The sequence below is a fragment of the Limulus polyphemus genome, unplaced genomic scaffold (genome assembly GCF_000517525.1).
Source record: "Limulus polyphemus unplaced genomic scaffold, Limulus_polyphemus-2.1.2 Scaffold846, whole genome shotgun sequence".
In the NCBI taxonomy this organism is placed as follows: Eukaryota; Metazoa; Arthropoda; class Merostomata; order Xiphosura; family Limulidae; genus Limulus; species Limulus polyphemus.
This window is the reverse complement of record NW_013666456.1, coordinates 109,219-124,446: the sequence shown is the minus strand read 5'-3', so window position 1 is coordinate 124,446 and position 15,228 is coordinate 109,219. Positions and strand designations below refer to the sequence as shown.

General features: G+C 33.4%; 1 protein-coding gene across 1 annotated transcript in view; it reads left to right on the top strand.

The window, feature by feature from the left end:
• LOC111086100 (synaptogenesis protein syg-2-like) overlaps positions 1–15,228 on the top strand; it is an 82,206-nt gene that overhangs the window by 35,569 nt on the left and 31,409 nt on the right. Inside the window, exon 2 of the mRNA XM_022387638.1 lies at positions 12,378–12,583. Coding sequence (XP_022243346.1) covers positions 12,378–12,583 — 206 coding nt within the window. The remainder of the gene's footprint in view (positions 1–12,377; positions 12,584–15,228) is intronic.

Here is a 15,228-nt window from a genome sequence, read left to right as displayed (position 1 = left end):
CTCAAAGTTGGTTCCTCGTCATCGAATCATGACATGTTATTGGGATTACGGCCAAAAATACCGTTATTAGCGAGGGCATCCAACTGATGAAACATTGCATTTTAATCTTTATAAATAATAATAATTAGCTTTAGTAATTACCAAAACCAGGTTGAATTTTAGTTTTGCTCTAAGTAGGTAGCTTGCTCTGATCAGAAGATGGTATTATATCATACAAACGTTTTTGCTCCTTAGGAGCTCTCCGAATTAATGATATTGTAAACATAGCTCTCAGTAAGTTTTCTAGGCTGATATCCGGGTTAGCAGAAAATCTCCTAGGCCAGTATTTGTGTACATATATTCTTCAATGAGGTTTACACATTGTCATTTGTGTAAGCATAGATACCAAGCAAGCCTCCTGAACCAGTAAGGTATCTGTGTAAACAAAATATAAGCAAGCTTTCTTGGTTGGGTTGATAACAACATAAGCATAATTCTAGCAAACCTTCTAAATTTATATTTGTATAAATAAGTTTTATTGACGGGCACTTGTATAAGCATGATCCTTACAAGACATGTACATTGGTATCTATTAAAAGTCCCCCGATGAGACAGCGGTAATTCTACAATGCTGAAATCCGGAATTCGATTCCTTACGGTGGACACAACAGATAGCTCAATGTGGCTTTGCTCTAAGACGACGAACTGCATCTAATAAGCATGGCTTCTCGCAAGCCTTATGAACTTAGATCTGTGTAGCTTTAGCCATAGCAAGCGTTTCAGTCAATCAAACAAGAACTTGTGTCAGCAGACCCCCTCGAATTTTCTATGCTGATATTTGTTTAAATGTAACCTTTGTCAAGACAAGCTGACGTGTACGTAGATATTCTAGCAAGCTTTCCCGACTGGTACTTGTATACATAAACGCTTCAGCAAGCCTAAGTATAACTTTTATTACATGAGATAAAACTTTTTTTTGGCAACGTTATTGTTGTTATTTTAATGTAAAGCTGCAAATTAGCTGTCTGTTCTACATCCGTAAGGGAGATCGAGCCCCTAATCTTAGCTTTATAAGTCCATAACCTTACTGCCGAGACATCGGAGAATATTAATGCAGTGGAAAATAATATTTATAAGGTAATTGAGTTACTGTTTCGTACCATTAAAATAAGAAAACATAATGTACTCTTGTTTATTACTATTTCATACTTTCTAGTTCCTATCACTGTTTTGTATCTATATCCTTAGGGTATGTAACATATATGTTTCGGGGGTATTATGCACTCAAAACCATTTCGTTACATTAATATAATTAGATTATATATGATAAAATGCACCACAATAACGTTTCTTCCTTAGTACGTACATTATTACAGTATTCCAGAGACGTTACACACATTTTATTATCATCGTTCATTAATCATTTGCTCTTTTTATTTTCGTTTTGCTAAAAATGTTTTGAAATTATGAATATCAAATAATGTTTTTAATACAAAGATCGTTTAGTTTCGTAGATGATCTGCACTCACTTGGACTTTTACTAAGCCTTTTGTGTGTTCTGAAGGTGTATGAAAAAGTTAAAATAGGTAGAATATAGATGATTTCGGTTTCTGACTTTCGTATAATAGAAGTTCACTGAATTTCTTGAAAATTTTTGGGCATTTCACCATAAAAAATATGATTTTTTTAGCACCATATAATATATTTCCAGAAAAAGACGACTATCACACGTCTTGCTAAAATTTTTGCATTAGAAAAAAAAACGCTTTCTTAACGTTTTCGTATAACTTAATGCATTCTTGTTCTCGTTCGTGCAGTGTAATCATTCTAATGAACGGGCTAACCGCCCTAGCGTAGCGAACTAGCGGAAGTAACTGATGAAATTTGTTTTAACATAGTTTGTGCCACGTGATGTAAATGTCGACTGACCAGTCAATATGCACTCCCCTTATCTCTTCCACACCGCAGGATAGGAGAAACATGTTAGGCACAAATACAGTATGTGAGAAATGGTTTCTGCTTACACCCAGGGGGGCTTTTCTCGTTACTCTCTCACTAATAAATAGTAACGGCGACATCGTAAGGGACCCATGGATTCTGTATCTTTTAATAGAGGGGAAGGTCCATTTCCAATTTAGTCTGTACTCTAGATGATTAATATTGTTGTTCCTGGCTGTATACGGTTCTTTGGTATTTTGTATTTCATTATAAGTAGCCTTGTGAATTAACTTTAATCAGAAAGTAGAAATTCTGTATTTAGAACGACGAATACAATAAACAAATTAAGCACTGAAATTCGTCAAAACAACAGTTTATTTCTCACCTACCTTTTGAAAAGAAGTCAAGTAACAGATAAAATACGCATTCATCAAGCTGTTTCCTTAGGACTAGTATTTATGTTTCATTTTCAAAAGAAAAGAAGAGACGATTTTCCGAAACTTCATGAACTACAGATGATTCAGTACATTATATTACAACTATTTTATATGTGTAAATCAGCAAGTCTTTTGATAATATAAAGTCGCGATGTGACGGAATGTATCAAAATTATTTTTTAACATTGTTTGGCATTATGTGTAGGTAGTATGATGCCACCGAAAATTTATCACTTTTGGGAAGGATACAAAACAGCTCTTTTCGATGCTAAATGTTCATACACTAAGATAAAAAAGATATCTTCAGATCGGACATTTAAAGTTCTTAAAATTGGAATATCCTTTGTACTTAAAGTCGTTGAAAAATAAAGGAACATGGATCAACTTGGGGTACCAAAACCATCAAGAAACAGACCCGCAACAAGTCCTACCCTAGTCGTGGTAACCAATGTACGATGTCTTGTAACAGGTGAAAATTCATAAATACAGAGGTCATTGGTAAAAGTTGTTCAGGTGCCCCAGGCAACGGTCAACAATGCGCAACATAATCAAGAAGGATCGTCTTTTTTGTGGAAAATTCAAGGCACGTGTACACAAGCTGTTTGTACAATATATCCATTCAACTGTTGCAACTGGAGAATGAAAGGAGTATTCATTTTATTTCGTAGGAAGACATGCTGGTTAACACATTCGACGCAGCGTCTATGGATATCTATGCGATCGGACTGTTGAAACGAGAGCTAGGAAACCGTCACCCTCGTACACAATCTGTACTCTAGATTTCGTACTAAAAATGTCGTTATGGAAACCCTGCAGGGAGGAATTTAATGCTTTAAACATGAAAGTCTTATGATAGAGCATTTTGCAATGGAAACTACGCTGCAGGGCAATTAACAAGATGTACTGTCGTAAAATAAAGCATGACCAGACGTGACGACATGAACTGTAACGACGTAGTGAGGACCCAAAATATCTTTACTATAACATACTCAACCTTTGTACTGTTATAACTAAAAACCACTTGATCTATCCTGTGATACTAAACATATGATGCTTATTTCAAATTAGTATTTAGAGAATTTTGAAAATACACTATACAACACACAAACACACATAAAGAGAAAGGCATTTGGTTAAATATTACTCATATCAATTTTGCTGATAATGTTTAATGTGTTCTAACTAATCCTAATGAATTCGAATCACATGGAAATGACTCAAAAATTTTACAAATCTTATCTTGATACTTTATATCACAGAAATTTAAAAACTGTTGAAAACGAAAGTTCCAGAACATCTCCAAGAAGAAAAAAAAACGATTCTCCCTCTTTTGTTCAGAAAAGTATTCATGTATAGTTAAACTATAGTTTCAATTACAGTTCAAGTTTTTTAAACAATTTCTGTAAAATGTAATTTTATATTCTTTAATGAAGAGTACTCATGCACAAGTTTACGAAAATATGCATTTTAATTTTGGCCAATATATATTTATAGATTGTCGTGTCTTTGTACGAAATGTAAATAAATCTTACATTTCAACCAATTTCATGCTTTTTGAATAGGTTATATATATATACATAACGCATAAAACTACACAAGAGCTCTTTCCGTGCAGCCGTCCTTAGTTAGTTGCAATTTCGAAGGTCCAAGGGTTTCGAACCTCGATACGCCGCTGGTCTCTAGCTTTGTATCGCATAAGATGTTGCTTAAATTGAAAATGCCAAATAAAAAAATGCATAAATGCATATCTATGTAATTATTAATCAGCTAGTTTTTTTCTATAACATGTTGTTTCTGTACCCTTTGATAGGAATTTTCACACAAAGCTACACAAGAGCTATCTGCGCATAGCTGTCCCTAATTCTGAATTGAGAGACTAAATAAGTGACAACTAGTTAACATCCCCCACTGCCAAGTTTTGGGCTACACTTGTCTGACTAAATAATAAGATTTGACCGGCACTTTTATAGTATAGCCGTGGTCCAAAAATGCCGAGCGCGGGTTTGCGGCAACGGGACACGAACATTGGAACCTCCAATTCACAGCCTGGGCCTGCTAACCGCTACGTCTATAACATGGAAATTGATGGTATCGTCATGTTCAAGTGATTCTCGTTTTATATTAAGTATAAGTAAATATTAAGAATGAAAACCACATTCACAAAAGCGCGATAAAACCCTATCGTTTTCGAACGTGGACCTGTTTTTATCAGAAAAAGCAGAATGATAAAAAAGAGAAGTTTAGATTTTAGTGTTTTATCAGGTTTTTCTGATTTCTTTGTTTGAAGTTAAGCACAAAGCTACACAAAGGGCTATCTGTGCTTTTCCCATCACGGGTATCGAAACCCAGTTTCTAGCGTTGTAAGTCCGCAGACATACCGCTGTGCCACTGTGGGGGGAAGTTTTTTTTAAAGTGGTGTGCACACTATTCTGATTCTGATGTCATTATATTATAATCAAGAACGAAAATGAAACATTTTAGATTTTAGTGTTTTATCAGGTTTTTTGAAAGTGCTTTGCACACTATTCTGATTCTACATGTTGTTCTATTATAATGAAGAACGAAAATGAAACATTTTAGATTTTAGTGTTTTATCAGGTTTTTTGAAATCGCTTTGCACACCATTCTGATTCTACATGTTGTTCTATTATAATGAAGAACGAAAATGAAACATACCGGTTTTAAAACAATACTACCAACTTGAAAGAAAAATCCCTGAATCTTCTATTAAACAGTACTATGCTACCGTCTAGTATATTTATCTACTTGGCAGATACTGAAACCTTTCATTTTGCGCTCGCGCTAAAATCTACAGAGCATTATAGTCTCGGTATTATCAAGAACCTATTTCTTATTAAATGGTGTATTGAGAGCAAACAGCAGCAGAGAAAAGTCATTCTTAGAAACTGCCTTTCCAAGGACTACAACAGTTGATCTATCCACCGCAAGCATTACACCGATCGATACACTCTATGTCTCCTTCAGGCCACGTTTCACTCAGTTGCCACATTTATTAACAACTTATCTCTTCGAAAGGATTGTATTTTTTCAGTTGGTTTTATCACAATTAATTTTTACCGTGTTTATTTGTTTGTGATGCTATAAAACGTTTTTTTTTTTGTATATGAGTAGATGGAGCCTAGCAAATATTTTTGTTAGCATTGTTGGCTGCAAGAGAAGAAAATGTATAAATCGTTTTAAACGATTTTTACTAAATCTATAAACGACAGAGCACACAGGGACGACAGACAAACTACAGCGGCAAAAATGTAATTTATTGGCAACTTTAAAATTCAAGATGGTGCATTTGTTTTGCAGTAGTCTGCGTGCACTGCAGAAGAAAGCATGTATGTATGGTTATTCATAGGTTTTGTTGTAACTCCCAGATTTCTGGAACGATATTATATGAATCACCCATGACTCACAACTTCGACAGATAACGGTGTACCTACCATACCTGTAAAATCAAATGTGCAAATACGAAAATTATTTTTAGTTCAAAAAAGTGTTACATTATCGACATTAAGCTTCGGAAAGTTTACGCTTTGTTTGAACTAGCTTTTGGTTCCATTGTTTGTAGATTACTGCTACACTAATGGTTTTTTTGCAGCTTTGAAACAGCTTGGCATCATTTGATTAGTAAGTATCACATAACAGAATAAAATATATACCGTTTTGTGCTCAATATGCATCAAAACTTCACTAACACAAACACTAGCTTCACAAAAACAAGTCTCACGTTTAAGGTAACTTTTTTTGCCATCATCATTAATTACTAAATTAAAGCAATTAAATTAGGGTGATGTATTTCTGTACTGGTATAAGTGCGATACGATAGAAAGGATAACATTTGTTAGCAACTGATTTTCCGTTATAGAATCTGTATAACTAGTTCTAATCAAATGTAAACAGATTTTATTTTTTAGTATAATACTAAAGACACCAGTAATAAGGAAACTGGTGAAACGGACCCAAAAAATATGCAAAGAGAGAAAAAGTTTTATTAACTAAAAATTATAGATATTTCATCTTACCAAGCTTTTCAGAAATTATGTTATCTTATCCCTCTTTGCATTATTATTAGCGCCATTTCTCCCGGAATTTACTACATTCGTGCTTAACCTCATAACAGACTTTCGTCAAAATTGTTTTAACTCTTGTGATTGTAAACAGAGACAAGAAATGATTTCTGAGGCAATGTAATAAAATGGCACAATGATTAAGCTTTTTACAAAATTTTGTATATATATATAACACAGACTAATAACCAAACTTGTACCAACATATAACCTTTGTAACACAGATTAGCACTGCACTTCTAGCATTAAAGACTATAGAGTGTGTTTGTAACTGTAAGATAACACTTGTAACGCAGTCTATGATGCTTTGAGATTTCCTAGTCTATTGAAATGTATGTGTAAGAAGAAGTGAGTCATAAACATGTTATTTTCAACATTTTACTGTTTAGTTCTATTCCACGCTGCTTATTGTTTTGGTCAAGGTTGACAATCTACGAGTATTTTATACTTCAGGTAATTACTAGCCGTGCAAATGTTTTGTAATCATAAAAATCTAATACAGATTTTACACAAATATTTCTTCTCAGTCACAAGTGATCTCAATATTATTTCATCCACTACGCGTAGAATTCATAAACTGTTGACGAGTTAACTGTTGTTATGGTAACGTAAGAGAGAGACACACACACAACACACAAATATATACACACACACATATATATATATATATAGAGAGAGAGAGAGAGTGAAGTTACCAGGCTCTTTCTCTCTCTCGGAGATTGTTTCAATTTGCAAAGAGTGAAACAGTATGTAGGAACTGTGAGATGAATGCGTTTAGAGATAGTATGCGTTCCCGCGAACTCTTGAATGAAAATCGATAAAGACGTATGTTGACTGGTAAAGAAATTACATTAGATTAACATAAACATCACATAATTTCTACAGTCGATATTATCCAAGTTAAGGTAAAATACTTTCTCATAGAGAATTCTAAGCATGTTAAAATAACCACATAAAAATACCCATGAAAAATTATATTGCCAGTAGCATATCCAACACAAAGAGCAACTGAACGTGTTACAGAAAATGTTTAATACAAGGAATTACCAAAATTTAAGAGTTAATTAAATTGTATCTTTAACATACAGAACGACTAAAGATTTAACAGATATAAAGCATGCCTAACACACGCAGCAACCAAACATGTAACAGTCGAGCAGCATATCTACAACAGGCAGCAACGAAAAGTGGAACAATTAAGTGTTTCTAACAGTCTTGAAAATAAACATGTAACATTGAAATAACGTGTATGATACGAACTAGTAACCCAATGTGTATTAGCCTGAACACATTTCTAACACAGTTGGCAATAACCGAAGGTGTAACAGTCTCAATACATTTCTAGCACAGATAAACAATAACCAAAGGAGTATTAGTCTGAACACATTTCTGACATAGGTTAGCAACTCATGTGATTATTTACAGATAGCGTTACTAACAGACTAGTAACCAACCTTCCAAAGGTTATAGAGTATTATCATAGAAACTAAACGTTAATGGTCATGAAGCAGTCCTAATAAAGCTCAATAACTAAATATTGTAATGGTCAAAGAATGTTTCTTACACAGCCTAGAAGCAAAAAATATGACGGTCAGATAGCACTTTTAATACGGGTTATATCAACCTAACTTCTAATGCTGCTAAAAGATAATGGTTAAAACAGGTTGTATCAACCTAACTTTTAATGCTGCTTAATGGATAGTTGTTAATATAGGTTATATCAATCTAACTTCTAATGCTGCTAAAGGATAGTTGTTAAAACAGGTTATATCAACCTAACTTCTAATGCTGCGATAAAAGTGTTACAATGTACGTTAGGAGTTTGGACATTAAAGTGTGTTACATATGTCACGTGCTGGTAGCAAACTTAGCTGATAGTTCATTATGTTAGAATCAACAACTATCCATTAAGCAGCATTAAAAGTTAGGTTGATATAACCTATATTAACAACTATCCATTAAACAGCATTAGAAGTTATGTTGATATAACCTGTTTTAACAACTATCCTTTAGAAATTCGAAGACCTGTAAGACTTTTAGAATGAGAAGTGTAGTTGCTCATCTGTGTGACAATAGTTATCTGCAAGTACAAGTTCGGTTGTTACCTTTTGTTAAGAATGCTACATGGCCTCCTGCGGCTTAAGCAATAACATGTAAATTGTATTGGAATAACAGAGTAGAGAATAATAAGTTGTCTTGTCAATTGTTTTCTAAAGTAATTGAACCAACCTGTGTGGACTTTGACGAAAAAAAGATACAATTATTTAAAACTCTGGATACAAATGTGGTAACCAACAGTGTAAAAACATTTGTATATACGTTTGACCAACTTGTTGTGAACATGTAATAGATATGTCACTGATATGACATCTGAATTGTCTGCTATGTCTGATTTTAGTGATCTATCTAAAAACAAGAAGCACCGAAGTCACACTCCTATCATGACCCGAAGAACGAAGAAACAAGACGGGTCTTTGCTCTGCCTGAGTGGAGCATACCACGATGTGATAATTTCACACTAAAAATCGCCACAATACGCTCTTTATGGCTAAACTCACAATCATGCAGTCTAGATCTAGCTCGAACTAAATTTTCGATGCGTATTTATACCCCGACAGATGTCTAAAACGTTTCACCCACTACTAGATATTATGATGCAATAATACTCAATTAAAACAACGAGAAAAACTCAAAAGGTTCTAGTAACATGATACGATAACATAACAATCACCAATTCATAATTTTTGAACTACACATAGTATGATTCGTAAACAGTTAGGTAAACAAACCTGGGATAAACTATCGTTTGCAAAAATAATATAATTTAACACTCACGCTATATAAACTACCTAACTCTTAACACTCGCATTAAAATTAAATCGAAACAGTCGTGTATATCTAACAATATTTCATGTTTAGTTAAGAACGTTTACTAACTCATGTTTATTGTTTTCAGCAGTCATGTTTCTTCGCAAGCTACTCGGAGCACTTCTGTTGCATACTCGGGTCCTGTTCTGAATGACATGAAGAAATATGTGATAACACAGACTAGAGATTGCACTTGTAACACACATTACATACTAAACATTTTAATATGAACGGTTAAGTAGCGCTTTTAATACAGACTAGATACTGAACTCAGGTAATATGTCGAAATTGACTTTGAAAATAGAATGCATTTCATTTATTTTTATTTTTTAGTTGTTGATAACATACAACTAAAAGAAAATGTAATAAAAACGATAGCTCCGCGTATTCTCAAGAGACTGAAAATTGTTTTATTGTATTTCAGAACCTATAATTCTAAGGTTCGTAAAATTAAAATAGACTTTTCTCTTATTGTCAAAAAAGCATACTAGAAACACTTGTAATGTAAAGATCAGCAGAAAATTACTAACATTACAAATACAGTACATTTTTCCTAGACGAGTTGGATATGAAATTTCTCCTTGAAGGAAAGTGATACGTTAACCTGAAACAAACTTCTCAAAATAACTGAGAAATAACTCAGTGTTTTTGAAGAACCGTTTTGAACATGCATAAGCTTATATTTACATAAAAATTCACTAAACATTCTGTGCATTCTAGAATCCTCTCTCCCATTTTCTAAACGAATATTGTCATTAGTTGGTTAATTATGATGAGGCCCACATCTGAGAAGAACAAAGGCTTAATGAATATGATAATTATTATTTATCTTTTAGCTTTAATCCCCTAAACAAACAAACAAACAAAATCGTTCAATGTTTATAGTGTTGAATTTGAACCACAGTGTTTCAGAGATGAAAAAGATACGCGGAATTTTTCATTCAAAAGTCCTAGTTTTTATAGTTCTCCTACTTGAGCTAAGGAACTTAACGACCCAGACTTACTCTATATAGTGTACTGGATATGAGTCGTAATTCGAAACTCTAACATTTAAGACATAGAAACATTTAAAAAAGCCGACCAATCTATGAAATATCACATTAACCATTAACCATTGCCTACTGGAATACTTTAACTAAAAGCTGCAGTCAACGATAAGCTCTCATTTTCTTCGGTTCGTCAGAAACAACTGCTACTTGACATATCTGAAGAACTGTTACTGACGGTATCGACTAATCTCGTCTTCTCTTATTAAACAGTTCATCCATCATATGTCCTCCGAAATTGTTAACGAGTTTTGTACCTCTCTGTGTCTCATTACGAAGTGGGTAGGAAGTGAAGAGATGGGAGGGCTAAGAATGGGGAGAAGACAGTGGGTTGAATTATACATCGCCTCATTATGACTCATGTGTATTTCAAAGGGTCTTATTTCCCTCTTTCTGAGTTATTCGTTGGATATCACGTTTATGATGCCAAGTGTCTGTTATGCATATTTCTGGGAGGTTTATCAATCTGTATGAGAATATTTTGTGCAAAATTAAAAAAACAAGTCCTTCGGTTTGTTCTTTTGGATGTCTCTGGGCTTTTAGTCAGTCTACAGAAGGATTTTTGTATGCAAAATTAAAACAAATAATCATTATTTCTTGCTGCTAATAACTTTGTAAAATATTAGCATCCTGTCCAAATCGGTTGAAGATAGATACAATACTTGCAGGTTACTCCATTAAGACCGCTTATTAGTTAAAATCCATAATATCCATAAAACGTATTATCAGTAGTAATATATTATTTCGGGAAGCTTATGCTATATAAAATGTATGTGTCCCTCGCTTGTTTAAGAAAAATAGTTGGATAATTCGGTTTTATTAGGTTTAAATATATTGTGCGTTCTAGATTTTAAGAATGTAAAATACAAAATTTTAACTGCTAAGTACACACTAAATAATTTGTTAAAATCAAAACTTTAAGGTTTACGCAGCGAGCAATTTGATAATGAGTTTAATTTAAAAGCATATGTCGAAGTCTCGATGCACAAGATTCAAAGTTCATTTAGTGACATGAGATCCATTTGTGTAACTATATGTTATTGTTTTGATTTGTTTGTTTGTAATCTCATTTGTAAATTACAGTCTGGATTTAAAGTTCATTTAGTGACATGAGATCCATTTATGTAACTATATGTCTTTTTTTTTAATCTCATTTGTAGATTACGGTCTGAAAATGACGTGTACTTGAGATATACAAAGACTCACAAGATATCTCAGTTATCGCTAAGCACAACATTTATATAATCCAGATTCCCTTAGTATACAGTAAACTAAAAAGCTGTATTTAAGGTTTATTTTATTTCTTTCACTCTATTGAATATATGAATAAGATACCACGAAAGTCAGTCTTACTTTATCGATTAACAGCAAGTATGAAATTGTTTTTAAAAGTATAGCGCAGGACGTGTTTTTTTAAATAACATTTACAAAGATTCATCATGAATACTCTGCCTAAAGAATCTATCAAAGAATATATAAAGACATTTTATGCAGGAGACTATATAATGAAAGAGTCCTAATAGACAGTATTGTTTTCAAGCTTTCGTAATATTTAACAAGAAGATCTTGTTTCAGCACTTTTTCCTCTATCTCTGTACATCTAGCTGTATTTTTTAAATGGATGGATGGATACAATGGCAGATATGTAAAGAACAATTTTTGTGATATCAAATTTAACTTCCTCTATACGCATCTGAAAAAAATTCGTGATTTTTTTATCACAATTTATCATTTCAAATACAAGAAGCATATGCAAATTATATATGACCTCAACAGCAGTACTCTGTAACACCTCATATTTTACTCTTGCTCTCATGACCAGACCACCTTCCTAATCATTATGCTTGCTATTGTCTCTAGATAATTTTCTGATTATTTTGGATAATATAGAGGAGAAAATTGAGAAACAAATTACACATTAAAAATTTTACGATGCCCCATTTTTACCACACTAGGAACACCTTTAATTTATTCTATATTTATACTTCCTCGATCTATATATATGTTTCAACATGCAACTGTTTTTCCAGGTGGCTGCTGCCTCAGGTTGGTAAACCTGCATGTGCCGTCGGTGGTAACAAGTGGCGACCCCTTGTGGCTGAACTGCACTTACGACCTAGAAACGGATGTGTTGTACGCTGTCAAATGGTATAAAAATGATACAGAATTTTATCGGTACATACCACGTGACAAACCGTCTGCCCAGAGCTATGCTATGCCTGGAGTATTTGTTGATGTAAGATTCTATAATTCAATTTGCATAGATTTGATCATTTGTGTGTTTTTTACATAATTTTTAATTAATTGTTAGTTCTTTTAAAATCATGCACAATAAAAAAAAAAGTTCAGTTGACTTGATATGCATTTCAATTGATATATATTAACAGTTTTGTAAATTGTTCCATAACTCACTTGTTAAACAGTTTTAAAAATCCAAGAATTGTATTACATCAATGGAAAAGAAAGTAAACGCTAATATTAAATATTAACAAGGAAAACATACTTTCTCTGGAATCTTTTAAATGATTTGTGCTTAAAAGTAAATAAGCCAAAAATGTAAATTTGAAAAACTTTCGGAAGACATATCTTTTTCCAATTCACTAATGTTGAAGAAAGGCGTCCATTAATTATTCTTTTTATGGTATTTACTCTCGAGTAAATGAAAACATTGCAATTTCTAGGACCTTATTGAAGTTTGAACAGTGTGTGAATTGTAATACGGAAAAAAAAAACGGCTGAAGTTAGTGTAATGTGTATGAAATAAATCCACGTATACCTAAGTATTTCAAAGAAAGAAGTAATTTTCAAGCGTATGATCCATAAGAAAAATGTAAGCCCAGTGATTATGTTCTGATATGACAACTTTCTGAACCAATCAGTCTAAAGGTCAAACATATAGTAGATAAACAATTTACTCCACTTGAAAACATTGTTGATCTCAATACAGGACAAAGCTAGTTGGGGCAAGAGTTCACTGAAAATATCGATAGTCATTTGGCTAGATCCACTATATAAAAAAATTTATTCATGAACATACAAATCGTGTTATCAAAATTCTATTAGAGAAAACAGTTTCTTGATGCTTTTATACCCAAGACTTAGTTTAAGAAATAAAATAGTCTCCAAGTATCGTGTTAAATATAAAGTTAGGTTGTGTAAATTGTCAATTAATAGCTCAAATATTTTGCAGCAACAATTGGATGATGTTTTGCATGAAAAAAAGCTGCAAATCCAATATAACTTAACGTTTTAATAGAGGAATGTATTACTACCATCACTCGCAAGTAGTTTGCTTACTCACACTTGTACACTGAACGTAGCGTTTTGCTCAAATGTTAGAAAACATGATTTTATTAGACGTTTAATAATGATAAAATCAGTTTAGAAGGTTTGAGACGAAAATAAGAAGAGTATCGTCTCAGCAAACGTGCCTGAGTAGTAAATGTTTAGTGACCAAGAAGTAACAGCATCAGTAATAGTATGAAATGGAGCTCTTGGGGTGACCATAAGGACGGCATAAGTAAGAAGACTCATAGATTGAATCTATGGTGACCAGGAGAAATATGGCCTGGCATGGTCTTGGAGTTAGGGCGCTTGACTCGCAACCTCCAGGTCGCGGGTTCAAATCCCATCACCGAACATGCGCGCCCTTTCAGCTATGGGGCGTTATATTGTGACGAGGAATAAAAGAGTAGCCCAGGAATTTGCGGTGTGTGGTGTTGATTTGCTGCCTTCCCTCTAGTTTTTCTCTGATAAATTAGGGACGATTAGCACACATAGCTCTCGAGTAGCTTTGTACGAAGTTCAAAACAAACATGCAAGTAAGAATATTGACATACTGGCCATGTGGTAATCAAAATGAAGGTGTAAATAAGAGGACAGACTGATCTTGTAATCATCAAGTGAAAAGTCCAAGCATGAGGATCGGTAGATTGATTTCAAGATAATCAGGAAAGTTCGAGCGATAGGTCTAATAAATTGATTTTGTTGTTATCAAGAAAAAGGTTCACGTTGGAAACTGACAGACTGATCTTATAGTAACAAAGTATACTGTTCCCTTGTGGCAACCAAGAGGAAGACGTCAATAATAAAACCAACTAAGTAACGTGTTAACAAAGAAGAAAGTTCCAAAAATATAACTGATTTTTAACGAACAAGATAAAAAAAAACAACATTAAATGAACCAATGAAAGTCTTTATGCGACCTGCTGATATAATTGATTAGAAACGTTGTGTTTATACTCATTTCAATTTTTTTAATGAAAACATATTAGACAAGTTCTGCTAATGAAATTCAGAACAGCAATAAGATCAGTTTTTTTGTTTTGTTTTTATTTCAAGACAATTTTTATGACATTTCTTTTGACAGTAAGTATGGTTCAGCCATATTCAATGGGCTAAAGGGAATTGGGTAGGGTTGGCTGCTGACATCGCTTGTCAAGTTAAGAGGAATAGTGACAGAAAATGCCACTTTTCGAGAGGCCTAGCCCATGAAAAAAATTTTGTGTATATCCTTTTAAGGTATACAAGAATGTTTCCAGGATTTATGCCAACAAAGCTCTTAATAATATAAATAATTTATAAAATACTCTCCAAACTCTAGGGCAGTCAAAAAAGTGTACGTCTTACAGAATTAAAGTGACAAAAAAAAAACACTCTCAAAATGATAATGTTTTAATGGACGTGCTTCGTTATAAACTCAAAGAAGCTTAATACCCGCTACTTTAAATAAGTAGTTATTTCATTTTTTGAACTAACGAACGTTGAGACAACTTAAATTGATTTGAATACGAATTTGGTCCGGCATGGCCAGGTGGTTAGGGTACTCGACTCGCAATATGCGGGTCGCGGGTTCGAATCCCCGCCACACCAAACATGCTC